Source organism: Pseudopodoces humilis, chromosome 21 (genome assembly GCF_049639895.1).
Source record: "Pseudopodoces humilis isolate 2021_Gansu_Grassland_sample_001 chromosome 21, ASM4963989v1, whole genome shotgun sequence".
Taxonomy (NCBI): domain Eukaryota; kingdom Metazoa; phylum Chordata; class Aves; order Passeriformes; family Paridae; genus Pseudopodoces; species Pseudopodoces humilis.
Genome location: NC_142220.1, coordinates 1,118,661 through 1,144,520, shown reverse-complemented (window position 1 = coordinate 1,144,520; position 25,860 = coordinate 1,118,661). Strand labels below are relative to the sequence as shown.

Here is a 25,860-nt window from a genome sequence, read left to right as displayed (position 1 = left end):
TGGTGGCGGGGGAGAAGGATCCCACCCTAAAATCATCTCCTGGGTGGGAGCCCTGGGCTGGCAGCTGCGGGTTTCACCCCAGTAACTGGGATTGGGGTGATACTGGGAGCTCCTGGGGGTGGTGACCCCATCCAGCATCCCTGGGGAGCACCCCAAAATCCGCCTTAGGGATGGGGACAGCGACAGGATGGCGTTCCTGCCCCTCGTCACCCATCCCCAAGGATTCTGCCCGGGTTTTTGGGGTGGTTTGAATGGTTTTGGGGTGGTTTGAATGGTTTTGGGGTGGTTTGAATGGTTTTGGGGCTTTCGGCGGGGTTGAAGCTCTCTCTTGTGGTAAAACCGCTCCATTACAGCCCTACCCGGGCACCAGCATCTCCCGGGAGCAGGGCTGCGGAGGAACGGGGAGATCCCGAGGCTCGGGAACGGCAAGCAGCCCGGGCTGCTCCCCGTGCCCGGCTGGCTCCGGGAGGCTGGAGGTGCCCGGGATCCGCTCCGCGGCCTCCGCCGCCCGTCCTGCGGCCTGAGCCTCGGCCGCCATCGCCACCGCCATCATCGCCACCGCCATCGGGAGATTTTTGGCCGCCGCCCGCGCCGTAGGAAATAAAGGCCCGAATGCGGAAGTGCCGCTCTCATTTCCGGTGTGTGCGCAGCGGCTGCGGGTGGGCGATGGCGGCCGGGGGGAGCCGGGGGGGGGGGAACGGGGGATCCGCCGCCATCCGCGGCCTGGCGGCACCGGGCGGCACCGGGGCGGGCACGGGGGAGGAGGGGGCGCGGAGGGACCCGATGGCGGCCGGGGGAGGCGGTGGGCGGGGGGCTGCCCTGACACCATCTTGGTTCGTTTATGCCGCAGGTTGGAGCAACCGAAGCCGGGCTGGAACCATGGTGAGCGGCCGGGGGGCTGCGAGGGGTCCCCGGGGGTGAGGGAGGGGTGGATTTGGGGGTCCCTGGCTTGCCGAGTTGTGGGCGTGCTGCAGAATGGGGGGGTCGGTGGGTCGGGGGTCCTGGGGAATGAGCTTTGGGAATGTGCGGAGAGCACATCCCTGGAAGCGCTGCAGGCCCGGGAGCCGCCGCTGCTCATGGGAGCTGGAACTGGATGAGCTGTCCCTTCCAGCCTGAGCCATTCCGTGATTCCACGGGTTTGTGTTTGGCTTTGCAGCCTCGCAAGATTGAGGAGATCAAGGATTTCCTGCTGACGGCGCGGAGGAAGGACGCCAAGTGTGAGTGGGGCAGGAGGGTGGGATGCTCCAGCGTGTCCCTGTGGACACTGAGGAGCTCCTTGGCTTGGGAATGCCGAGGTGTTGGGGGTGACCTGGGGTGGCTGTGGCCGAGGTCACTCCTGGGGGTCCGGGCTGGGTTCTCCTGGGGAATGGTGTTCCCAGGCACCCTGGGCTGTTTGGCCAAACCTCAGGCACAGTTCACGGGAAGCAATTCCCAAATATCCCCCTGCTCTGCCGGATGCCGAACGTTGGGAGTTCTCTCACAACGGGTGATTCATCCTCATCGGGGGATTTTTGTTGCCACCACAAAATGAGGATAATTGAGATGAAGAGCTGCCTCGTCTCACTGTTCAACAACACGGGAAGAGTTTTCCCTCTTTTCCCGCTTGTTTGGATCTGGCTGTCGCAGGATCCCTCGGGAATGTTTTGGTGGGAGAGTTGAGCACTGAGAGAGCCCTCAAGCAGCTTTTTCCTCCCCATCCCCGCTCTGGATGGAGCTGGAGGTTTCTGCACGGGGACAGGAGCGGGTTGGGTTTCCCAGGGATGACACTGGGGTGTCCCTGCCATCCCCTCCACCCCACAGCTGTCAAGATCAAGAAGAACAAGGACAATGTGAAGTTCAAGGTGCGCTGCAGCCGGTACCTCTACACCCTGGTCATCACCGACAAGGAGAAGGCTGAGAAGCTGAAGCAGTCCCTGCCCCCAGGTATCCTGGGAATCTTTGGGATTGAGAGGGGCTGTGAGAGTCCCCTCCCTGTGGGAGTGTCCCTGCAGAGTTCCCAGTGTCCCTGGAATTGGTGTCACCACCAGTGCCTTGGGTCAGTGCTGGGTGTCCCTGCAGAGCTGGAGGGCTCCAGGCACCCCTTGTCCATTCCTGAGCCCCCCTCAAACCACGTCCTCTCTCTCCTCCCCAGGTCTGGCCGTGAAGGAGCTGAAATGAGCCGGGATCAGCTGGCTACCTGTTGGATTCTCTGTGTTTGTTAAAATAAATAAAAAACTGTTCGAAATGTCACGTTTGGTGTTTCACAAATTGCTGTTCCTGGCCCTGGAGCCACTCCAGGGCTCTCAGAGCTATTCCGGGGGTCCTGGGGCTGGTGTTGTATCCATCAGAGGGGCGCGGGGGTCGGTTCTGGTACGTGTGGTCACCAGACCTTGAGCCACCGCCTTGCTCGTGGGTGGCCGTGGGGGTGACAGGTGGGGATGGCCCGGCCCGGGCTGGCACACGGGGCCAGCGGCGTGTCCTGTGCGCGGTGTCCGGTACGGCGGGGCCCGACAGTGTGCGGTGCCCGTCCCGCAGGAGCTTTGGGGCGCGGTGTCCCGCTGGCGGCGTCCCTGCCGCGGACACGGCGCAGCTGGCGGGGGCGGGCCCGGGGGGCGGTGCCGGTGCCGGTGGGTGGCTGCCGGGGCGGGTCCGGGGCGGGCGGGCAGAGCCCGCGGCGTGGCGGCCCCGCCGCCCCCCGCCCGGCAGCGCGGCGACCCCCGGCCCGCCATGGGGCCCGCCCGTGCCGATTACCTGGCGCCCTGGTGGGCGGGCTGGCTGCACGGGCTCCCGCCCCCCGGCCAGAGCCCTCAGCCCGTGCCCAGCACCTTCCGCCCGCAGGACCCCGACTACCAGCAGGTACCGGCCCGGGACCCCCGCGCTCCCCGGGCTCTCCCCGCGCTGGGTCCCGCTCGCCCCGCGCTCCCCGCGCCGCTCCCCGGCGGCTCCCGGCGCCGGCTCTGATCTCACGGCGCACAAAGCGCCTTTCATCGCCCGGCCCCCCCCGCCCGGGCCAGCCGGTACCGGCACCCCCGGCCCCGCCGCTCCCCTCCCGGCCTCAGCGCTTCCATCGCTCCTCCGGAGCCCCTGCCCCGCGCTCCCGGGCCCGCCGCGGCGCCCCGGCACGGCCCGCCGTGACCCCTGCATGGGGAGGGGGGACAGCGCCGGGGTCCCGGTGCCCCGACATCCCCGGCAAGCGGCGGCTGCACCCCCCGGCTCGGCCACCGCGGCTCGGGGGCCCTGCGTGGGAATGGGGACAGGGATGGGGACAAGGGACACTTCCTCTTCCCCACGTGACAGTCCCGTGGGGCTGAACGCGGCCGCATCCCGGGCACACCAGCGGGTCACGGCTGATGACTGTCCCCTCTCTTCTTCCAGTCGCTGCTTTTCCTGGGCTTGGTGGCCGCCGTGTGCCTCGGCCTCAACCTCCTCTTCCTCATCGTGTACCTGATCTGCCTGTGCTGCTGCAAGAGGGACCAGGACCCCGAGACCAAGCGGCCCCACTCATGTTGTGTCACCTGGATGGCCGTCACCGCCGGGCTCATCTGCTGGTGAGGACGGGGACAGGGACCCGGTGCTGTCCCCCTGTCACCGAGGGGACTCTGCGCTCCAGCCGCGAGTCGCTTTAATTAGATCTGTTCAATTAAATGCGCTCCATCCCTGCCTCCTCCCGTGCAGCTGCTGGGGCAGCCCCAGGGACCAGCTGCGGGCCAGCCCCATCCCCGTCCCCGTCACGGCTGTGCCGCCTTCCCGGCTAATCCCGGGCGGGAACGTGGCCGATCACTAATCCCAGCCCAGAGCAGATGGCGGGCGGCAGCGTGACCCAGCTGGCAGCTCCCTTGTGCCCGACCTTAATTGCAGCAACAACAATTAGACAAGGGGACGACGCTTCTTCACCCGGCACCGCTCTGGGGGCTGTCCAAGCCCACCTCGGTTCGGGACAGCCACAGCTGGGAGGACTCTCAGGGCAGCTGTCCCGAGTGTCCCCTGGCATTGCTGGCCTGGGTGGGAGCAGGATGGGCCACGGGCTCCTTTGGCTGCCTGGCCACGACCCTCGCTCCAGACAAAGGGGCCGCTTGGCCGGGGCGGAGCGAGATGGCTGCCTGCGAGCCTCGCACGGAACAGGGAAACGGAGAGACAGGGAAACAGCACTAATGAGCTCAGCGAGCTCCCCCAGCCGCCCCACCACGGCAGAGAGCCACTCTGCAGCTCCCAGGGGCTTTAAACCCCCCCAGCAGCCCGTTGGTGGCCGTGCAAGGGCTAACGGTGGCCATTAGCGGGCCGGTGCCTGTCGGTTGTAGCGGAGTTTGGTGAGCAGCGTGTGCACTGGCCACGTGTGGGCACGTGCTCAGGACACGGCCATGGGCACCTCTGTCCTCGGAGCCAGCTCTGAGCTCCATCCCAGCTCCGTGGGGAGCTCTGCAGCAGCTGCAGGGAGCTCGCCACAGGGCCTGGAGCCGCTTCAGCTCCCAGCCGAAGGTTTAATCAGGAGCCACGGCGCTTCCAGTGGATCCCCCTAATCTGCTTGGCCCAGCCCCTCTGCCCTCAATCTCTCAGGGTTTGGCAGGAGGAGCTTCCAACCCACCATGCCCATGGAGTGGCTCCGGCCGTCCCCTGGCCACCAGCAGGAGCAAGTTCCCATCGTGGCACTGTCCCTGTCCCACTCTTTGTCTCTGCCCTGCCCCAAAAGCAGGACACCCCGGGGAGTGTCCCCTGTCCAGCGGGGTGAGCGTGTCCCTCCCCTCTCATCGGGGTCCCCTCTCTGCCCACAGCGCGGCCGTTGGCATTGGCTTCTATGGGAACAGCGAGACCAACGACGGGGTTTTCCAGCTGCTCTATGCCCTGGACCACGCCAACCAGACCCTCACTGGCATCGACTCCCTGGTAGGGCTGCAGTCCCCAGGGTGCATCAATGCCCTGTGCTGGGTTTGGTAAAAGCACAGGGAGGGACGTCCGGCCGAGCCCGCGGGCTGGCCGCGCCGTGCCGAGCGCGGGAGGGTGACGTCACCCCACAGAATGGGACCTTTGTGGCCCGGCAGGGCCGGGTCAGGGCCATGGCAGGGCTGTTCTGAAGGATGGATCCAGCTTGGGCACAGCAGGGTGGAAGAAAGAGCATTCCAGGGATGGGGGCAGCTCTGCCAGGCTGGTGGGTGCTGACCATCCCGGTGGCCGCAGGTTGCCAGCACCACGCTGCAGATGGAGGGAGGGCTGGAGCAGCACCTGGCGCGGCTGAACGAGCTCCTGGCCTCGCGGGGGGATTACGTGCAGACCCTCAAGTTCACTCAGCAGCTGGCCAGCAGCATTGCCCTGCAGCTCCAGGGGCTGCCGGCCTGGCGGGGCGTCAGCGCTGACCTCACCGAGCTGTCGGGACAGGTCGCCTATGTCGAGTATTACCGGTGAGCTCCAGCGTTCCGGGCTGTCCCAGCAGGGCTGGGGAGCTGGCCATGTGTGACAGCCTTCCTCTGCACACAGGTGGTTGGCTTACCTGCTCTTCTTCATCCTCGTCCTCACCGTCTGCCTGCTGGCCTGCCTGGGGCTGGCCAAGCATTCCCGCTGCCTCCTGGTCATGTGAGTACCCCGGGGATGGTCGTGGGGCTCGTGGGGACCCCCAGCCATGCTCCCCACTCGTGCTCCCCGCTCTCCCTGCAGGATGCTGTGCTGTGGGCTGCTCATGCTGGTCCTCAGCTGGGCCTCCCTGGCCGTGGACACGGCGGCCGCGGTGGTGAGTGGGGCAGGAGGGGAGGGAAGGGCTGGTTTGGGCTGTGCCGAGCACTCTGGGCATCAGGGACGTCTCTCTGTCCCCACAGGGCACCAGCGATTTCTGCGTGGCCCCGGACAAGTTCATCATGAACCAGACAGACGATGAGATCAGCGCAGGTGAGAGCTGGCTGTGAGGTGAGCACGGGCAGGACCCCAAAACCCAGCCAGGGGTCCGGTGCCCCCCCACTGCCACTGTGTCCCCAACAGCTCCCTGTGCCCCGGGATGCTCTTGCTGATGTTCCCATTCTCTCTGCAGAGGTGGTTCATTATTACCTGTACTGTGACCAGAGCCTGAGCAGCCCCTTCCAGCAGGTACAGGGGCAGGGGACACTCCCCCCTTGGGGCCGGGGGTGTCCTGGGGCTGGGGAGGGGTCTGTGACTGTTCCCCACTCCCCCCTGCAGGCTCTGACCGTGTTCCAGCGCTCGCTGACCACCATGCAGATCCAGATCCAGGGGCTCATCCAGTATGCACTGCCCCTCTTTCCAACAGCTGAGGTACAGGATGGGGGAACAGGGATCCCCATCCCTCCTTCTGCTCCCCAGAGCTGCCTGACCCCCCTTTTCCCACAGAAAGACCTTCTGGGTGTCCAGCAGCTCCTCAACTCCTCAGAGAGCAGCCTGCACCAGCTGACGGCCCTGCTGGACTGCCGGGGGCTGCACAAGGTGAGGGGGGGCTGGCTGGGGACCAGCCCTGGGGTCCCCCTGCGGTGCCACCAGCGCTTCCCTGCCCGTGTCCCGCCAGGATTACCTGGATGGCCTCATCGGGATCTGCTACGACGGCGTGGAGGGGCTGCTCTACCTCGGGCTCTTCTCCCTGCTGGCGGCCGCCGCCTTCTCCACGGTGATCTGCGCGGCCCCGCGCGCCTGGAAGCAGCTGGGCGGGCGGTGGGTGTGAGACCCCTGCCCCAGCCCCCCGCCCTCACCGTGGGCACAGAGCCGGCCTTTGGGAGCCAGGGCTTGTGCCAGCACCTTGTCCCCACAGGGACCGGGACTACGATGACATGGACGAGGAGGACCCCTTCAACCCTCAGGCCCGGCGCATCGCCACGCACCGCCCGCCCCGGGGGCAGCTGCGCAGCTTCTGCAGCTACAGCAGCAGCCTGGGCAGCCAGAGCAGCCTCCACCCCCCGGCACAGACCGTGTCCAACGCCCCCGTCTCCGAGTACATGTGAGACCCCCCGAGCCCCCGGGGCGGGCAGGGAGCCGTGCTGGGCACGGGCGGTGACGGGGGTCTGCCTGTGCCCCCCAGGAACCAGGCCGTGCTCTTCGGAGGGAACCCCCGCTACGAGAACGTGCCCCTCATCGGCAGAGGCTCTCCTCCCCCCACGGTACGATGGCCAACAGAGGCCAAATCCTCGTGACACACCGGGGGGGGTCACCTTGGGTGGCTGCTCTGGGTCACCGAGAGCCGCTGGCCAGGGTGGGACAGGGAGGGGAGATCCGGGTCCCTCCTGCCCTGGCAGAGGACGTGGCTCCCCTGCCCGGCTCTAACTCAGTTCCTGGCTACCCATGGGCAGGGGGCACAGCCACATGCTGGGGGACACCAAAATAACCCTCCCCTCCCTCCCCTGTGTTTCCTCTCCATTCTGGCTCTCAGGGGATGCTCCTCGCAGTCTGTCCCTTCACATTCCCATTTCCCTGCTCGTTAATCCTGCCCTGTCTGGTATTGCTGCTTTATTTTTTTATTCCTTGTCTTTTTTTTTTTTTTTTTTTTTTTTTTTTTGTGATTTCTTTTAATTTTTGCATCCATTATTTTGGAGCTAAGTTGCCCATCAAGAGTAAGTTCAGCCACTTCCTTCTCCCTCCTTATCCTGGGGCTTATCCTGGAGGTTCTCCCCTCTCCTCACCCTTCCACACTTCCCTTCATCCCCTTCTCCTGCTTGGCTTTTGGGATGCAGAGAGCTCAGGGAGGGGGTACAAAGGGCCACATTTTGGGCCACATTTTGGGCCACATTTTGTGCCCAGCCACATTCCAGGATTTTCAGCTCCCACACATTGGGATGCTGGTCCCTATCTCCATCCCTGGAGCAGTGAAACTCCTCCCAGTCAGGAAGTGACTCCAGGAATGCTGCCGTGGCAGGAATACTGTGCTCCCCTCCTCCAGGGATGATTTTTTCAATCAGGTGGAGGCTTGGATCCCATCTCACAGACCTGGCAGCTGGCGAGAGCCTCCTCCCGAGTGGGGGGGATTAATTGGAGCACTTCTCCCAGCCCTGAATAGTCTAATTTACCCCGGATTCAGATCCCTGAGGAAAGACTTTTCGAGTCCAGAATAACAGACTCAAAATAATCTTCCTTAATGCCTGGCGGGGGTGATGCTCCCTGCTGTGAAATCCTGGAGGAATTCGATCCTGGAGGGGCTGGAGGCTTGGGCTCGCTGGTATCCCACAGACACACCCCACGGGAAGATTTGGGGTGAATTTGCGGCTGGGCTGGAGCTGGGAAGGTGGAGGATGAACATGGGAAGGGATGAAGCAGAGTTGGACAGGCTTGAAGGGTCCTGGTTTGTTGGGGGGGGTGGTTTTATATCCCCCAGCCCTCAGAGAGGCTGAGAGCAGGGTCTGAGCCTTTCCATGACCAGATTAATTTGGGATTAACCCACGGGGCAGCGCAGGGGCTGGCTGGGGAGTTTTGGGGTGCTGACCCCCGTGTGGCCCCCCAGTACTCCCCAAGCATGAGAGCCACGTACCTGGCGGTCACCGATGAGCACGTCCGGCACCGCGGCGACTTCCCGGCCTAGCAGGAGATTCCGCTCGGGAAACCAAAGACCCCGGAGAGAGAACGCGTGGTGGGAGACACGGCGGGGGCTGGAGGACGAGCCTGGAGCCCCCCAGCACCCCACTGCCCTCGGCAGCCCCCCGGACCCAAACCCTGCTGCCTTACGGGCTCCCGGGAGCACGGAGGGGTCTCCGGTGTCTTCTCCCGTCCCTGCGCCAGCTCGGGAATGTTCTGGAGCACAAATCCCGGGACACGCTGCCTCTGGGTGCGGGCAGGGGCTCCCGTAGCAATGCAGCACCAACCACTAGTGATCCCAACCCCTTCCCGACCCCCTTTCCCGGCTATCCCAGCTCCCCGTGCCCCCCTCGCTGCCCCCCGGCTGGAGGGAGCGGTCCCAGGCCCAGGAATTACGGATGTCTTGGCCTTGCTGGTTTTCCTTTGCTTTGCCCCCCAGGATTTGGGAGCTGTGGGAGGTGCTGGCTCTGTTCCAGGCAGGGGTCACTGCAGTGGTGTTTATATAGCAGGTTTTTGGGTGGGTTTAGGCTCTTTTTGGCTCCCCAGGGCAGGTGTGGGCTGGGGCAGGCTCCCCTCCTCCTGCAGCCCTGGAGTGGTCGCAGATCCCCTGGGAGAGGAACTGCTGGGGTATCCTTGGGAAGGGACAACATGGACCTGCCACCCCTGAGGGCTCATCCCCAATTCCCAGGATGACGAGCCGAGAGAGCAGCACAAGCTGAACGTGGTTCTTTGGGGCTGCCCTTTGGCACACGGATCCCCAGGAAAGGCCCCTTCCCCCTGGAGCAGGGATGGACCCCCTGCCCCATCCCACCCACACCCCCAAAGGGTGCAGACAGGGCAGTGGCTGTGCCCCCACCCAGGGCCACGACATCCCCCCCGAGTCCCCCTCTCCATATTCCCCGTGACTAGCATCCCTCCCCTTGGGGAAAATCCCGAGGGATTTTTTTATTTTATTTTTCTGGCTTTTAACATTTCCGTGTAAAGGTACTGGTAGAAGAGCTGTTGTAACCGCATGTGAACTAACTGAAGGACTCCGGCTGGGAGCTGGAGTCCGGCTGGATTTGTATGTGCCCTTTGCGGGGAAAAGATAATAAACACTTGGACTAAATTAATCTCTCCCGTGCGGGTTTTTTTGGAGGGGATAATCAATGTTTGGGGCGCCTCTGCGTTGACCTTCCCAACATGGCGGCGGTCACGTGACGCCGTGCTCGCCGCCATTTCGGGGAGGGCGTTGGGTGTGTCACGTGACGGCAGTGCCTGTGTCACGTGATAGGGTACTCAAGGCGTTGCCTGGCAACGGCGACGCGTCCCCGGTCAGGCCCCGACGGGACCGGGCCCCACCGGGGTCTCTCGTTACCTTGGGTGCTTCATCACTCCCTCTCTGCGGCTCGCATTCGTTTTGGGGCTCCCTGAGGCTCCCGCTGCCCTTCGAGGCCCTCTCAGAGTCCTCCCTCCACAGGATCCCTGCTCACATTTGGGGTTTGCCGAGGTTCACGTTCCCTTGGGGTCCTTCTGGGACTCCCTGAAGGTTTTGTTCTCTTTTGGGACATTCCCAAGGCCCACACTGTCTTCTGGGGCCCTAAAGGATCCCCACATCTTTGTGGGGTCCTCCATCCGAGAGCCCATTCCCTTTAGGGGTTCCCTGAGGTTCTCCGTCTCTTTCAGCATCCTTCCTCTCCAGGGTCTCTGTTCACATTTGCATCTCCCTGAGGCTCCCACTCCTTTTTGGGGCCCTTCATCCCTGAAGCCCTCGCTCCTTCTTGGAGCTCCCTGAGATCCCCACTCCCTTCCAGATCCATCATCTCTCCATCCCTGAAAACCCCACTCCCTTCTGGGATCCTCTCAGAAGCTCCCACTCTCTTTTGGAACCCTCTCTTCCTCCCTGAGGCCCCTTTTCCCTTTTAGGCTTCCCCAAGGCCCTCCATCCCTTCTGGAGCTCTCCATCCCTAAGGCCCCCACTACTTTTTGGGGCTCCCTTTGAGGACCCTCCATCCCCAGGCCCCCCAGTCCTTCCCATCCCCTCCCACCATGGAGATCAAGTACGAGTACACACGGAAGCGCAGCGAGTTCGGGCGGCCCTGCAGCTTCTCGGACTTCCTGGCCGAGGTGACCGTGGACATCCCACCTGACCCCAGCCTGGCTGAAGACTTCATCCCCCAGGACCCCGTGGACTTTGCGGTGCAGGAGGGCCCCGTCATGGCCTTGCACGAGGTATGGAGGACACAGAGAAGATGGCGGGGACATCCCGGGATGTCAGCCACGTGGAGGGCAGCCGGCCTGAGGGGACAAGGTGTGTCAGGCACCTGTTGAGCCCTACGTGTCCCCGTGCCCAGGTGAACACGGAGCGGGCACAGGTGGCCATCAAGGGTGTGAACCATGTGGAGGGGGGGTGGCCCAAGCACATTGACCCCAAGAATTCGGAGCTGACCACGCGCTACCGGGAGGAGGTGGAGAGGGAAGAGGTCTACACCAGGAGTGTCCAGCGCCTCAGCTCCGTAAGACCCTGCCCTGATCTCCCCCGGACCCCCTGAGCCCCCCTGAGCCCCCCATGGACACAGCCATGCTGTCCCTGCAGCTGATGGAGCACTACATCAGGCAGAACAACACCATCAACATCTACGAGGAATATTTTGAGGAGGAAGAGGAGGAGGAAGATGAGGAGCAAGAGCAGCCCTCAGCCAAAACTATCAATGTCCTCAGGTAGCACAGCAGGGGGGGCTCACCAGAGGTCAAAGCACCCTCACAGAAAGTGGGAAAATTTTAGGAGTTAAATTCCAGTGAGTCTGGGATGGTTCTGGTGCTGTTTGTGGGTGGAGAGACCTGCTGAGCCCTCCCTGCTCCATCACTCCATCCCTGCCCCTCGCCCTGCCCAGCTGATTTGGGGTTGGGAACCAGGGTCAGACTCAGCTCTGAGCATCTCCTGATGGCGCTTCAGGATTTTCCTTCTTATTTTTGGTGCCTCAAAGGTTAATTTCCACATCAGGGATGTTTAGGAGTCAGATCCAGTAAGATGATAGAATTTTTAGAAAGGTATAACTGGAACAACGATGAAATCATCAACTCTTCTCCCCCTGCCCAGCCCCCCAGGAGAATCATTTCCTGCACTCAAGGCTTGAGGGCTGCAGATTGGTTTCCTTGTGATTCCCACAATTCCCTCTGGGAGATGTTCATCCCAGGGATTTGCCAACTGTCCTGTCTTGGCTGATGTGTCTCCCCAAAGGGACCCCAACACGCCCAGGAGGATGGCCACGCACCTCTCCTGGCACCCCGACGCCAACAGGGCAGTGGCCGTGGCTTATTGCAGCCTGGACTTCCAGGACAGCAGGAAGGACATGAACTTTGATTCCTACATCTGGGATCTGGGTAAGGGCAATCCCACCAGGAGCTCAGGGAAGCACTTTGTGTCTCAGAGAGCAGGATGAGGCCTTGCAGAACTCCAGGGAGGGTCACGGGGGGAGCCCCCTGCTTTGCCCTCACAGCAGTGCAAAAACAGGGAGAAACAGGAGCCGGAAGGTGGGAAATAATCACCAAAATCCCACTCCATGGCCCTGGAGCCAGGACAGGCAGCAGAGCCTGGAGCCTCGGATGAGGGTCTTGTGTTGATGTGGTTCAATTGGCAATGAAGGAAGAAAGAGGCAGCAAGAGCCCAGGGTGAGACTTGCCCTGATCTGTCCAAGCCTGTCACGCCTGATGCATTTTGGAGTGAAAAGGACAAAGAAGAGGGGTGACAATGCAGTTTTGTGTACTGGGGGGTCTGTCTCCATGTCACCCCAGGATGAGGTGACATGGGCACCTCATCCTGCACGGCTCTGTCAGGGAACGGGGTGGGGGCAGCAGGGTGGGCTGGGGGCTGCTTTTGGAGGGCTGCCCTCACCCTTTGCTCTTCACTCATCCCTCCTTGGCAGAAAAACCCTACACCCCAGAGCTCGTCCTCAAGCCCTCGTCCCCTGTGGTGACCCTGGAGTACAATCCCAAGGACTGGCATCATGTGCTGGGAGGCTGCTACAACGGGCAGATAGGTGAGGGGGGTTAGTTCTGCTCCGGCCTGGCTCCAGCACTGCTGCACTGCCAGCATCACTGGGATGAGCTCAGGAGAAGGCCTGGGATCTGCCTGGGGACAGGTGTGTGCTCACCTGAGCCGGTGACCAGGGAGGGGAGGGCACCGTGCCAAGGAGACCTTCACAGCAGATGGATGATGGATGATGGATGGATGGATGGATGATGGATGGATGATGGATGGATGGATGATGGATGATGGATGATGGATGGATGGATGATGGATGGATGATGGATGATGGATGGATGGATGGATGGATGGATGGATGGATGGATGGATGGATGATGGATGGATGATGGATGATGGATGGATGGATGGATGATGGATGGATGATGGATGGATGGATGGATGATGGATGGATGGATGGATGGATGATGGATGGATGATGGATGGATGATGGATGATGGATGATGGATGATGGATGGATGATGGATGATGGATGATGGATGATGGATGATGGATGGATGATGGATGGATGATGGATGGATGATGGATGGATGATGGATGGATGATGGATGGATGGATGGATGGATGGATGGATGGATGGATGATGGATGATGGATGGATGGATGATGGATGATGGATGGATGATGGATGATGGATGGATGATGGATGATGGATGATGGATGGATGGATGGATGATGGATGATGGATGGATGGATGATGGATGATGGATGGATGGATGATGGATGATGGATGATGGATGATGGATGATGGATGGATGATGGATGATGGATGATGGATGGATGGATGATGGATGGATGATGGATGATGGATGGATGATGGATGGATGGATGGACGGATGGATGATGGATGGATGGATGGATGATGGATGGATGATGGATGATGGATGGATGATGGATGATGGATGGATGGATGGATGATGGATGAATCCAGGGGATGAGCAGAATGGGTGCTGTGCTTCCACCTCTCTGGACGGTCTCTGGGAAGCACTGGGTGAGGTTTGCTCCCTGTTCCAGCTTGGACAGTGGGAGAAACATGACAAGTAAAGGAGCTGGGCAAGGGCTTTTCTTTTCCTTCCCAGTGTACTGGGACACGAGGAAAGGAGGGCTGCCCATGGAGATGACCCCTGTGGAGTTCAGCCACAGGGACCCCGTGTACGGAGCGTTCTGGCTGCCCTCCCGCACGGGCACCGAGTGCTTCTCAGGCTCCACCGACGGGCAGGTGAGGAGCTGGAACAGGGCAAGGGGTCAGCAGCTCCTGAGGGGTCCTGAAAGAGCTTCCTGTGCCTGCTCTGCCCCTCAGCAGCACAAGATCCAGGTGTCCCAGGCTGGCACGGGGCTCCAGGACTGCCTGCACCTCTGGCTGTGCTGCAAGTTGTCCCCATAGTCCCTGCCACACCTTGTCCCCACAGGTCCTGTGGTGGGACATCCGCAAGATGTCTCAGCCCAGCGAGAGGCTGATCTTGGACATCACCCGGGAAGATCAGCTGAAGGCAGCTCTGGGTGCCAGCTCCCTGGACTTTGCACCTGTCCTGGTGAGTGTCCCTGTGCCCACACCCAGCCTGGGCAGGAGGGGGAGCCCAGCTGGGCACAGCGCAGTGTCTGGTCACCCCTGTAAGCCCAAGGCCAGATGCCCTCAGAAGAACTGGGGATTGATGTGCTCCAAAAACAGGGGGTCCTGCTGGCATTTCGGTCCCTAAACCCCCAGTGGTGGTGGGTGTCAGGGTTCTGGCTGCAGCAGGATCCTCTGCTGCCCTCCACACCATGGGGTCTCCATCCTGCTGACAGCTGCACCCTCCTGCTCCCACCCCCAGCCCACCAAGTTCCTGGTGGGCACAGAGCAGGGCATCATCATCTCCTGCAACCGTGACGCCAAGACACCGCCCGAGAAAATCGCCAACATCTTCAGAAGCCACATCGGGGCTGTCTACAGAGTGACCAGGAACCCCTTCTTCCCCAAAGTCTTCCTGTCAGTCGGTGACTGGACTGCTCGCATCTGGACGGAGGAGCTCATGGATTCATCATCAATTATGGAGACCAAGTAGGTGTCAGTGGGCCAGAAATCATCCCCAGGGTGTCAGAGCACGCTCAGGGTGGGTGGCAGTGGGGTCTGAGTGCTGGGATGGGCCGGTGACCGAGGCAGGGCGGTGCCAGCGTGGCTGAGGGGTGGCTCTGCTGGAAGGTACCACACCTCCTACCTGCTGGACGCGTGCTGGAGCCCCGTGAAGCCGGCCGTGTTCTTCACCGCGAGGTCGGACGGGACCCTGGACATCTGGGACTTCCTCTTCCACCAGAAAGAACCTTCCCTCAGCCTCAGGGTGAGTCCCCAGCGCCTCTGGGAGCCTCGCATCACCCCAAGGCCCAGTGTCACCACCCAGCTGTGCCCTGTCCCCAGGTGTCCAACGATCCCCTGCTCAGCCTGTGCTCGCAGGACAACGGGCGCATCATTGGCTGTGGCACCAGGCAGGGCACCGTGTCCCTCCTGGAGATCTCCCCAGGCCTCTGCACCATGCGGAAGAACGAGAAGACCCTGACCTCCACAGTATGTGTCAGGTCCCAGCCAAGCCCCACACTCTGCCTGCAGCCCTGTGCTGTGCCCCCCACGCCCCTCAGCCCCACATCTCCCCGCAGATGTTCGAGCGGGAGGCGAGGCGGGAGAAGGTCCTGCAGGACAAATATCGGGAGCGGCTGCTGCGGGAGCAGGAGAGGCTGCGGGCCAAGCCAGAGGAGCAGGAGGATCCCCAGGAGGTGTTCAAGCAGGCCCAAGCAGATTTCTTCTCCAACATCAAGGCAGAGCGGCGGAGGAGGGGCATGGAAGTCCCCGAAGAGGTAAAGGGGGCAGGACAGTGGCCACCATGGCAGGGACCCCACCGAGGGCAGGGGACAGGGTGAATATCAGGTGTCTTTCAGAGTGAAGAGGGCGAGGCAGCTGCACAGCAGGAAGAGCAGGAGAAAGAGTAGGAGGATGCCAAGGTCAGTGTGCTCCAGCTGTGCCTTCCTTTCCCCTCCATGCCAGAGCTGCTGCAGGGATGAGGCCACTATCGCCAAGCCAGGCAGCTCTCTTGGGCTCTCCTCCCTCCTGGGGTGGCAAGTGGGGGACTCTGCACAGCCCCCTGACCCCACAGCTGCTCCCTGGCCTTTGCATCCTGATTTTCTTTGGTGTGAATAAACCGGGGCTTTCCACGTCACATTTCCTCTTTTGTCACAGCAGGGTCGAGCAGAGGCTGGGAAAGTCACGTCCTCCTGCTCCTCCTGTCCTTTCCTTGACCCAGGACACTCAAAGCCAGGGGCTGAGCACAGCCAGGCACCCACAGTGTGTCCCCCAGTGTCCCCAGCCCGTGGAGCAGGGCACAGCAGGGTGGCTGGTGGCAGCTGGAGAGCCCTGTGTCCCCACAGGAGCAGCCCCCGGGCTGGGTTATCAGTGCTGGGTAAACACAGCCCTGCCGGTGGAACCGGCAGCCACCCCAACTCTTAACCCCCCATAATTAATCATTAACGAGCTGCCGTCACAGCGATGGGGACATCACACAGGTGGCTCTCTGTGGGCTGAGGAGGAGCCCCCCAGCAGGACCCTTCCCCAGGCTCTGCTCAGGGGCTGAACCCACCCGTGGGTGAGCGATGCCAGGATGGGGTTTGAGGGTTCCCTCACACCCCAACCCAGCCCTGGGGGTGCTGCTGCGTCCCTTCCCCAGGCACTGGGGACACGTCTGTGATCCTCCTGAGTGCCTGTGCAGCGCCCTGTGCCAGCCCTGCCAGGGCCAGCTCTCCCCATGCCAAACCCATCCCAAGCAGGGACCCACATCCCCACAGGGAAATGCATCCATGCCTGGATGGGTGTTTTCCTTCCCAGGAGTTCCACCAGAAGGAGCTGAGCTGTCACCCCAAAGATGCCCCACACGTCCCACACTCGTTTTCTGCTTTATTAGGAAAGGGGTGGGGGTACCTGGACAGGGATGGGGCAGCTGCCCCCCACCCCTCCTCCACTGGGGGAGGCTGATGGGCCCCTCACCCCCAGATTGGGCAGCTCCTGAGCTGGACCCAGCTGCCCACACAGAGGGACCCCGGGGCTGCCTCACAGGAAGGATGGGCTGTCCCTGTCCCTGTCCCCGCACCCAGTGAGGGCTCTGATGTGCCCATGGGCTGCACGTTTCACCTCCTGCACCCCCTACATGGGTCTGGGGCGCTCCCAGCATCCTCCATCCCCAGGGACAGCGATGGGGACAGGATGTGGCAGGGGAACACTCAGGGAGGGGTGGGCAGTGCAGAGCACAGCCCTGGAGCCCCCCAGCGAGAGGACCCCCATCTACCTACGGGACCAAGCGTTCCCCCCATGGTGCTGGGGCCAGCATGGCAGGACCCAGCTGTGCCTCGCTACTTCTTCACCTTGATGAGGGAGTGGTAGACAGGCTTGATGATGATGTGGAGGTGCAGGGAGTTGTCGATGAGGTACTCGGAGGTGCGTTTCTGCAGGTCGGCGTGCGCCAGGAAATCGGCCGCCTCGTCTGAGCTCTGGTGGAAGCTGTAGGCGTGTTTGACCAGCACGCGGCCCTGCTGCCGCACACCCACCAGCACCGTCTTCTGGAAGCTGACACCGGCGAAGTCGGGGCTGCTCATGGCCGGGGTGATGATGAGGCGCGGGTGCCCGTCCTCGATGCGCACGGGCTGGATGGCGCCCGCCACCGAGTCCGAGTACACGGGGCGCAGGCTGACGGGCAGCCAGCGCGGCGAGAACAGCACGTTCCAGGTCACCCTCTTGCCGGCGTCGTGGCTGCTGGGCCCCAGCTGGGTCTGGAAGCTGGTGCTGCGGTCGTCCCGGGCCGGGTTGGTGATGACCCACTGGGAGCCCCAGCTGGGCGCGAGGTAGTTGCGGGGCAGGAACATGCTGCAGTTGACGTCAAAGTACTTGGCGAAGTGGAGCGGGGAGGCAGCGTGGAACTGGAAAGCCTGGAAGAGCAGGTCCTGCACCGCGCCGCGGTGCCGCGCCAGCACCGCCGACTGCGCCTGCAGCCGGAACAGCTGGCTGGGCGCGATCATGGGGTAGCGGATGGAGCGCAGCACCCGCTCGGCCACGGGCGCCTCGGGCTGCCGGCGGCTCAGCCAGCTCTCCACGGCTGTGTAGAGCTCCAGCTCGCTGTGCAGCACCAGGTCGGAGCGCTCCAGCAGCAGCAGCAGCAGCTCCACGCTCACCGAGCCCCACTCGGCGCTGCCCAGCACCGCCGACAGGTTCCAGGCCAGGAACTGGAGGCAGCTCTCCTGCAGCGCCGCGTCGCCGACGCGCACGGCGTAGTGGTACCAGCCCACCACGTGGCCCTGGCTCGACTCGCTGGCCAGGTGGGTCCTCATGTATTCGGCCACGCCGCGCTGCAGCCCCCAGACCCGGTACTTGCTGGCCAGCTGGTGCATGGGGATGGCCTGGTGCAGCAGGATGGAGACCCCCCCGCAGTACAGGTACCTGGGCAGAACACAGGGTGGTGACTTTGGGACACCCCTCCCTGGCAGCTCAGTTCCCAGGGGAGCAGCCTCTGCCCCGGGCTGCTTTCATCTGAGTATTCCCACCCCACAGGGTTCCCAGGGAAGCATCCCACCTCCTTGGATGCTTCCCTCTGGGTGTTCCCATCCCATGTGGTCTCCGTGGTCCCTAGGAGAGCATCCTCCTTCCCTGGCTGCATCCCATGAGGTCCCTAGTGGAGCATCCACCTTCTTTGGCTGCATCCCTCCAGGTACACCCATCCCTCAGGATCTCCATGGTCCCCAGGGGAGAATCCTCCCTCCTGGGCTGCATCCCTCCCAAAATGTACATCCCTCCCAAAATGTACATCCCACGAGGTCCCTGTGGCTCCCAAGGAACATTTCCCTTCCCTGGCTGCATCCCTCTGGGCATCCCCATCCCGTGGAGTTCCCCGTGGCTCCCAGGAGAGCTGCATCCTCCTGACCTCCCCATCCCGCGGGGTCCCCACGCACCTGATGAACTTCTCGAAGAGCGCGGCGGTCTCGGGCGGCTCGTACAGGGTCACGACGCTCTGGTTGCGCAGGAGGCTCTCGAAAACCTCGCTCTGGAGGCTCAGCAGCAGCTGGTGCGTGTGGAACACCTTGGGCTCGTCGGAGGCGGCCGAGCGGACCCGCAGCACCGAGTCGCTGCCGTTGCCGTTCTGCAGCAGCTCCTGCAGCCGCTGCAGCAGCGTCAGCGAGTGGTTGATGGTGGCCGCCGTGGAGTCCCCGCTAAAGTCGGCTTTTTGGGCTGCAGGGAGATGGGACCGTCCCAGAGCTGCACCCCAGTCCCATGCACTGAGGTAGGGTGGGGTTACCGAGGGGCTGTTCACCTCCCGCCTCCACTCCCCCACTGCCAAAGGGCTGCTGGTGCCAAGGGGGTGTGGGGGAACAAAGGACGTGGGGACATTTGTGTCCCTGAGAGCCAAAAAACTGCCTTTCTGCAGCAGAAGGGCTGAGACCACCATGTCCCAGGCTGGGGTGTGCTGGGAAATGGCCGGGTGCCGGCAGCGCTGGCTCTCAGCCCGGTCTGCCTGTCCCGATCCCGTCCCCGCTGTGGGCAGAGCGAGCCCCGGGCATTGCCCTGATCCCTCGCATCCCGGATGGATACACGGGGGGACAGAGAGCCCGAGGGTGTGGGGAGCCAGGCACGCTCTGCCCCGCACCCAGGAATGGGCTCCCGAGCAGAGACACTCATGTCACTGCGGGTCTGTGCTGGGATCCCAAACAGGGACTGGAGAGGGATCTGGGAATGTGGAACAGGGGTCTCCATGCTCCTGTGGGCACTGGGACCCTTCCTTCCTCTCCTCTTCTCCCTGACACCACTCCCAAGCTCCTCAGAGCATCCTTCCCCCAGAAGGAATTTGGCCCCGTCTGTCTCAAACCTATCTTGCCTCTCAAATCCCGTCTTGCTGACGGATTACCCTTCCCAGCGCCGGCTTAAGTCCGGCTGAGCGGGGATGGGGAAGGGGAGCAGGCTCCCTGTACCCCGCGGTGCTGGACTTGTCTGCCCTCGGCACCGAGCCCTTCCCCGGGGCACCAGCGAGCACAACCCGGCTCCGAGAGTGCAGCACATCCAGGAGCCACTTCCATCCCTTCCCGGCACCCCGACGGCAGCCGGCGACACGCGCTCAGCTCTCCATCAGCCGCCGAGCCGCACCCCGGCACCCGGCGAGGGCAGCGCTACCCACGGCTCGGGGACCCTCCGCGCCTCCCCCCGCCGCGGCCACCCTTACCGGCTTGCACGGTGAAGAGGAGGAGGAGGAAGGCGGCGGCACAGCCCCAGCGGCGGGTGGCCACGGGCCGGGTGCCCGTCAGCCTGGCCATGGCGTCGCAGGCGCATCTGCCGGGTGCGGCACACGCTGCTCGCCCGGGGCTTATGTAGGCCACGCGCCCTCCCGGCCCGCGGGCCCGCGCCGCCGCATCGATTGGTGGAAACTGGGACCGGCCGTTGCCACGGGAACCGCTTCCAGCCTCCCTGCATCCCACCCTGACCCCCAGCCCCAGCCCCGCACCCCGGGCTGCCGCGGCGCGGGGCCGTCGCCGTGTGGCACCTGCTGCTGGCACCGCCGCGCCGGAGCCCCCCACGCGTGGCCGCGGCCCTTTGTGCCGGGGTCTTTGCATTCAGGGCACAGCTCGGTGGCCTCCCGCTCCCCCCGGCTCATGGGTATTCATGCCGGCAGCAGCCCATCACCATGGCATCCGCGCTGCCGGCAGGAACTGCCTGCCCTTTTCCCAGCCTTTGCAGCCAAGAGGCCGCCAGTGCGCCCTGCGCCGCCTCCCTGGCCCCCGACACCTCTCGGGGGGCTTCAACCCGAACTCCCCCAAAGCCCCGGTGCCACAGGCGCAGGCTGGGGTGGCGCTGGGTGAGCAGGGAAGGGGCAGCGGGGTGTCAGCCAAGTGGTGCCAACCCCGCTTTGGCTCCGGCCCCGGTGGCACCGTGGTGTGGGGACCCAGGACCCCGGGCGGGGGAACGCACCCCACAGAGGAGGCAGCACGGCTCGCAGGGACACAGCAGCCCCTTCCCCACTGCCGAGGAGCCCCGTCCCCCTGCACAGCAGTTCGAACACGGGCTCAGACACGGGTTCCAGATGTTGAGCGTGGGCAGATGTCGCTGCAGCTGCCGAGGGTGTGGGATCACCATCTGTCCCTGACCCATGGGCGCGGAGACTGAGGACAAGACCCCGGTCACCCCCATGCCACGCTGCTGGGGCTCCCTTGCGGGGACGGACAGGTGGGCCATGCTCAAACCCTGTGTCCCGAGTGGGCAGGGGACCCCCAAAATCGCGGTGCCGGCAGAGCGCCCCGCCCGGGCTGGTGTCCTTGCACGGTGGGGGCCCGGGAAACGGGGCCCCCGCCGCAGCACAGCCGGTTCACGGCTCAGCGCGTCCTCCGACGCCTCATTTCACCACCCGCCTGATAAACAACAGCTTGTGGAAGCGTGTGCCCGGCGCGCCGCCGGCTCCGTGCCAGCCCGGGCGGCAGCCACGGTCCGGGGACCCCCGTGTCCCCCGCGGGGGCATCGGCTGCTCACGGCGGTAAGGCGACCGTGGGGGGACACGGGGGAGCAGGGGGCTGGTTCCGGAGGTCACCAGGGGTGACAGCTCCCAGCTGGCAGTGAGGTGAGGGAGCAGCTGTGCTGGCCCGGAGATTGCGGGGCTGGCTCACCATAGCGACCTGTGCCAGGCAGCAGTGCCAGGGCATTGTCCCCGCGGGCTGGGGGGGCACTGGGGAGATGGAGCTGGACCCAGGGACCGGCAGGGGACACCAGCCCCTTCCCTGTGCAGCTGGGGAAACTGAGGCACGGGCACGGTGTCCTGGCAGCGGGCAGGAGCAGCCAGGGCAGAGCCCAAACGGAATCACACTCGTGTGCACAGCCACACGTCACACCCTGCCCACACCCGCTCCGCTGGGTCCCCAGAGGTGGCCGCGGTCCCAGCCTCTCACTTGCCCCCGGACCACCATCCCTACTGCTCTGGGGCGGGGACACGCTCTGTCACGGTCACTCGGAGCTCCCCAGGTGATCCCTTCCAGCGGGAGCCGAGGGTCGGTGACGTCCCCGTGCCCGGCCAGCCCAGCCCGCGGCTCTGCCCGTGGCTCTGCCCACGGCGCTCTCCCCCCGCCCCGTGCCCCGCGCCCCGGAGGCTGCGCCATGCTGCGGGTGCCGGCGGGGACCGGGACACGGGCAGGGACACGGGCACCGGCGGGGACAGGGACACCAGTGGGGACACGGATTCTCACACGGTATGTCCGTGGGAAACACCAAGCCAGGGAAGGTGGCACTGCACTCCCGGCGGGTGGCACTGGGGCCACCCAGGTGAGAGTCCCTGTCCCGCGGGCTTTGGGGAGCGGGAGCCCGGGCGGGGGGAGCAAAGGGAGGCCCAGAGAGAACCCGACCCGCCCAGCAGTGCAAAGGGGATCGGGCTGGGAAAGGGTTAAGGCGATCGCGCAGCGGCTGCAGCCGATCGATGCCCCAGCTCCGCGGGGGACGTGGATGGACGGGACCTCCTGCTGATGAACCGGAGCTAATTTGCAGTTAATTAGCACCCCTCTACTCCCCATCCCCCTCTTCTTTTCCGTCGAGCTGTGCTCAGGGGAAATCAGGATCAAGATCTTGTGCTCAGGATCTTGCTGGGGTCCCGGCCGGGAGTTCCAGGGTCTGGGAGGTGGGACCCCCGGGATCCCACACACACCTCGAGCAATTCTGGGAGAGCAGATCCATCACTGGGGGTCCCGGAAAGGGAGAGGGACCTGACCTCCCCTCCAGCAGCGGCCCCGAAGCCATCGAGTGTCTGCGGTGTCTGGGACAAGGGGAATTTGGGGTGCCCCCGGGGCCAGGGTCAGACTGGGAGCAGCGTGGCGCCCCGTGCCCCCTCCCTCAGCTCAGGACCCGCCTTTGCATCTCTTACCCCCCGATCCCAAGACACCCCCACCCCAAATAGCACCCCGCACCTGCCGGGCCCAGGTGCAGGGCACCCCACAACCCCGGTCCCAGGACTTCCCGCACCCCACAACCCCCGGACCCCCCTGGACCCCACAACCCCCGGACCACCCCGGACCCCACAGCCCCGGTCCCAGGACCTCCCCTCATTTCCCACCCGGCGCCGGGTCTGGAGGTCCCCCCAGGGATGTAAATTTGGGGGGGATTGCAACCAATCAGAACGCGGCGCTCTGCTCTGGCCGCACCCCTCCCGCGGAGCCCCGATCCGATTGGCTGGAGCTGGAACCCCTGAGCCAATAGGAGCGCAGAGACGGGGAAGGGGGTGGAGCACTCATGGTTTATGAATGAGCGAGGGCAGCGTGGGCACGATCCGGGCGTAGGGAGTGGGCAGAGGGATGGGACAGGGATGGGACAGGGATGGGAGAGGGATGGGACAGGGATGGGAGAGGGATGGGACAGGGATCAGGGCAGGGATGGGACAGGGATGGGACAGGGATCAGGGCAGGGATGGGGCAGGGATGGGACAGGGATGGGACAGGGATCAGGGCAGGGATGGGGCAGGGATGGGACAGGGATGGGACAGGGACGGGGCAGGAATCAGGGCAGGGATCAGGCAGGGATCAGGGCAGGGATCAGGACAGGGATGGGGCAGGGATGGGACAGGGACGGGACAGGGACGGGACACGGATCAGGGCAGGGATGGGGCAGGAATCAGGGCAGTGATAGGATGCGGATCCGGATAAGGATCCGGATACGGGCGTGGATGCGGGCAGGGCCGTGGGGCAGGGCCGCTCCCAGGCTCCTCCAGCTCCGCTGCCTCAGCCTGAGGAACTGGGAAAGGACCCACTTAGTGGCCTGGAGATGGCCACCCCGCATTTGGCACCACTGGGACCTCCCATCGGCACCTCTGGGTCCTCTCTGCCACCACTGGGAGCCGTCTGGTGGCACCCAGCCCGGGCTGGGGGCCAGAGCCTCCCTCTGCTGGCAGCTGCCCAAGAACATGGTGTTTTAATCCGGTTTTCTACAGAAGCGGGGCTGAGGGCTAGAGGAGGAGCAGCTCTGGCAGAGGGGGCTCTGCTGGGACAAGGCACAGGGGGTTTGGGGTGCACTGTCTCCCGTGGGTGCAGCAGCCCCAGGTCTGCCTGCGGTGGCACATTTTGGAGCTGCCCACTGTCTATGGATGCTGCAGGACAAGGGAACTGGGGTCCAGCCAAAGTGGGGATGCCCAGGTGATGGTCCCTGTTCTCAAGCCCCCCGTGGCATGTCATGCTGAACTCACGCCCAGGTGCCCTCAGGACCCTCATCCCCCTGATGCTCCCTGTCTCTCCTCACAGCCGATCCCTGGTGGAAGATGACGGTCCCCATGCCCAACAGCTCGGCGGTGCCGTGGGCACGGCCGGAGACGGAGCTGGAGAGGTCACCCTGCCTGGTCGGCATCATCCCCGTCGTGTATTACAGCGTCCTGCTGGGGCTGGGGCTGCCAGGTGAGGGGGCTGAGGTGGCTGAGGGGCTGGAAAGAAAAGCCCTCAGGATGGAGGGACTTTACCTGCTCCCCCCCAGCCTCAGACCTGCCCCAGTGCCCGGCTGTGTTGCCCGGCCCCAGGGCAGGTGCCACCGCCACGGGGACAGATGGTATTTGCATTGCTTGGGCTGGCACACGGAAGAGATTAATCAGCCCAGCAAATCCCCACAGCACCGGGATATTTATAGCTCCCCTGAGCTGGAGCCGGGGCAGCCCCGGGAGCTGCAGGGTGGGGCTGTGAGCCCCCAGCTCTCACCTCCACCCATCGCTCCCTCCCTGCAGTGAACATCCTGACTGCCGTGGCCCTGTCCCGCCTGGCCACCAGGACCAAGAAATCGTCCTACTGGTACCTGCTGGCCCTGACCACCTCCGACATCCTCACCCAGATCTTCATCATCTTCGTGGGCTTCATCCTGCAGACAGCCATCCTGGCACGGGCAGTGCCCAGCGCCTTCATCCACACCGTCAATGTGCTGGAGTTCACGGCCAACCACGCGTCCACCTGGGTCACCGTCCTGCTGACCGTGGACCGCTACGTGGCCCTGTGCCACCCTCTGCGCTACCGCACTGTGTCCTACCCGCGGCGCACCCGCAAGATCATCGCGGCCGTCTTCGCCGTGGCCCTGGCCACCGGCATCCCCTTCTACTGGTGGCTGGACATGTGGCGTGACGCCGACCCCCCCACGGCGCTGGACACGGCGCTCAAGTGGCTGCACTGCGTCACCATCTACTTCCTGCCCTGCAGCATCTTCCTGGCCACCAACTCCGTCATCATCCGCAAGCTGAAGCGGCGGAGGCGCGCAGGGGGCGGCAAGACCACGGCCCTTCTGCTGGCCGTCACCACCGTCTTCGTCGTGCTCTGGGCTCCCCGGACCATCGTCATGATGTGCCACCTCTACGTGGCCTCGGTCAGGAGGGACTGGCGCGTGCACCTGGCCTTGGACATCGCCAACATGGTGGCCATGCTCAACACCTCCCTCAACTTCTTCCTCTACTGCTTCGTCAGCCAGACCTTCCGCCGCACGGTGGGCGAGGTGCTGCGGGGACAGCCCCGGCAGGACACCCGCCGTGGCAGTGGTCACTTCCCTCCCCCAGCCCTGAAACCGCTGAAGCTGCTGGGCAGCACCGCGCTCTGAGCCGGGCCCGGTGCCCACCCAGCCCCACGCATTGCACCGGCAGCCAGGGAGACCCCACCCTCCACGGAGCCAGGGTTAACGCTGCTGCTGCTGCTGGTGGCGGCAGGAGGAGGTGGTTGTGCCCAGACGCTGCTTTGAGGATATCGTGGTGCCTGCCTGGCAGCAGCACCCCAGGATGGGCAGCTCAGCCCTGCCCATGCTCAGCCCCTCACGCAAAATTGGAACTCACCCAGGGAACTCACCCAGGACATGCCCAGCTCAGTGGCACCAAGGGTCCTGGGGAGCCCAGGGGCTGCCCCTGGTGAGGGGTGGGGGGCACAAGTGAGCTCCTGTGAGCCCTGACAGGGACGTGGTGCCCACTGGGTGCCACTCCATAAACTGCAGTGCTGAGACCAAAATTCTGCCTGGGTCTGGCTCCCCGCGGGCAGCTGGAACAGAGGCACCCTGCACCAGCGTCTTTGGCACAGGGTGCCCCTGCCCTGCCCCACCCCCGTACCCCCTGCCCACCCCCGGGAGTGCTGCAGGGAGCACCCACAGGGTCTGCTGTCCCCACTAGTGGGGTCTGGTAAGATCACAGCTCCTGGCTCCCTCCCATTAATCCCCCTGGCAGCAGCCAAGCTGCAGCCCCCCGACCAATGCCCCCCAGCATCGGGTGCACCCAGCACTGCCCTCCCAGTTGCACCAGTGCCAGACTGGTGTGACGCTGGAGGAGCGGCCGTGCCGTGCCAGCCTATCCCCAGCTGCCAGCAGAGGGCAGGGACGGGACACTGCGGAGCTGGCACTGC

At 64.1% G+C, this 25,860-nt stretch overlaps 5 protein-coding genes across 7 annotated transcripts; 4 read left to right on the top strand and 1 right to left on the bottom strand.

Annotated features, from left to right (window-relative positions):
* Positions 1 to 616: 616 nt before the first annotated feature.
* On the top strand, positions 617 to 2,229 carry RPL38 (ribosomal protein L38). Its single transcript, XM_014259441.2, has 5 exons — positions 617 to 638; positions 851 to 882; positions 1,157 to 1,217; positions 1,801 to 1,923; positions 2,132 to 2,229. Exons 2-5 carry the CDS (start codon positions 880 to 882, stop codon positions 2,155 to 2,157), a joined length of 213 nt encoding a protein of 70 aa, XP_014114916.1. The 5' UTR covers positions 617 to 638; positions 851 to 879; the 3' UTR covers positions 2,158 to 2,229.
* A 441-nt stretch (positions 2,230 to 2,670) lies between these two features.
* Positions 2,671 to 9,577, top strand: TTYH2 (tweety family member 2). 3 transcript variants are annotated; one of them, XM_088065296.1, is made up of 15 exons: positions 2,671 to 2,835; positions 3,355 to 3,527; positions 4,749 to 4,860; positions 5,152 to 5,372; positions 5,449 to 5,544; positions 5,626 to 5,698; positions 5,784 to 5,853; positions 5,993 to 6,048; positions 6,139 to 6,231; positions 6,307 to 6,399; positions 6,479 to 6,621; positions 6,719 to 6,904; positions 6,986 to 7,064; positions 7,502 to 7,514; positions 8,399 to 9,577. In XM_088065296.1, the coding sequence occupies exons 1-15, from the start codon at positions 2,707 to 2,709 to the stop codon at positions 8,440 to 8,442; spliced, it is 1,581 nt and encodes a 526-aa protein (XP_087921422.1). In that variant the 5' UTR covers positions 2,671 to 2,706; the 3' UTR covers positions 8,443 to 9,577. The 3 variants fall into 3 exon arrangements, with proteins under 3 accessions (XP_087921422.1, XP_005530738.2, XP_087921421.1); XM_005530681.3 differs by lacking the exon at positions 7,502 to 7,514; XM_088065295.1 differs by lacking the exons at positions 7,502 to 7,514; positions 8,399 to 9,577 and adding an exon at positions 7,860 to 8,392.
* A 920-nt stretch (positions 9,578 to 10,497) lies between these two features.
* On the top strand, positions 10,498 to 15,450 carry DNAI2 (dynein axonemal intermediate chain 2). Its single transcript, XM_088065598.1, has 12 exons — positions 10,498 to 10,680; positions 10,803 to 10,964; positions 11,045 to 11,169; positions 11,690 to 11,832; positions 12,375 to 12,488; positions 13,572 to 13,711; positions 13,902 to 14,024; positions 14,304 to 14,530; positions 14,672 to 14,807; positions 14,885 to 15,031; positions 15,121 to 15,318; positions 15,400 to 15,450. The coding sequence occupies exons 1-12, from the start codon at positions 10,498 to 10,500 to the stop codon at positions 15,448 to 15,450; spliced, it is 1,749 nt and encodes a 582-aa protein (XP_087921724.1).
* Positions 15,451 to 16,632: 1,182 nt separating this feature from the next.
* On the bottom strand, positions 16,633 to 19,829 carry BTBD17 (BTB domain containing 17). Its single transcript, XM_014259439.2, has 3 exons — positions 19,713 to 19,829; positions 18,451 to 18,727; positions 16,633 to 17,941 (listed from the first exon to the last, which is right to left on the bottom strand). Exons 1-3 carry the CDS (start codon positions 19,801 to 19,803, stop codon positions 16,861 to 16,863), a joined length of 1,449 nt encoding a protein of 482 aa, XP_014114914.2. The 5' UTR covers positions 19,804 to 19,829; the 3' UTR covers positions 16,633 to 16,860.
* A 1,762-nt stretch (positions 19,830 to 21,591) lies between these two features.
* On the top strand, positions 21,592 to 25,473 carry GPR142 (G protein-coupled receptor 142). Its single transcript, XM_088065302.1, has 3 exons — positions 21,592 to 21,720; positions 23,752 to 23,901; positions 24,222 to 25,473. Exons 2-3 carry the CDS (start codon positions 23,769 to 23,771, stop codon positions 25,073 to 25,075), a joined length of 987 nt encoding a protein of 328 aa, XP_087921428.1. The 5' UTR covers positions 21,592 to 21,720; positions 23,752 to 23,768; the 3' UTR covers positions 25,076 to 25,473.
* The last annotated feature ends 387 nt before the right edge of the window (positions 25,474 to 25,860 follow it).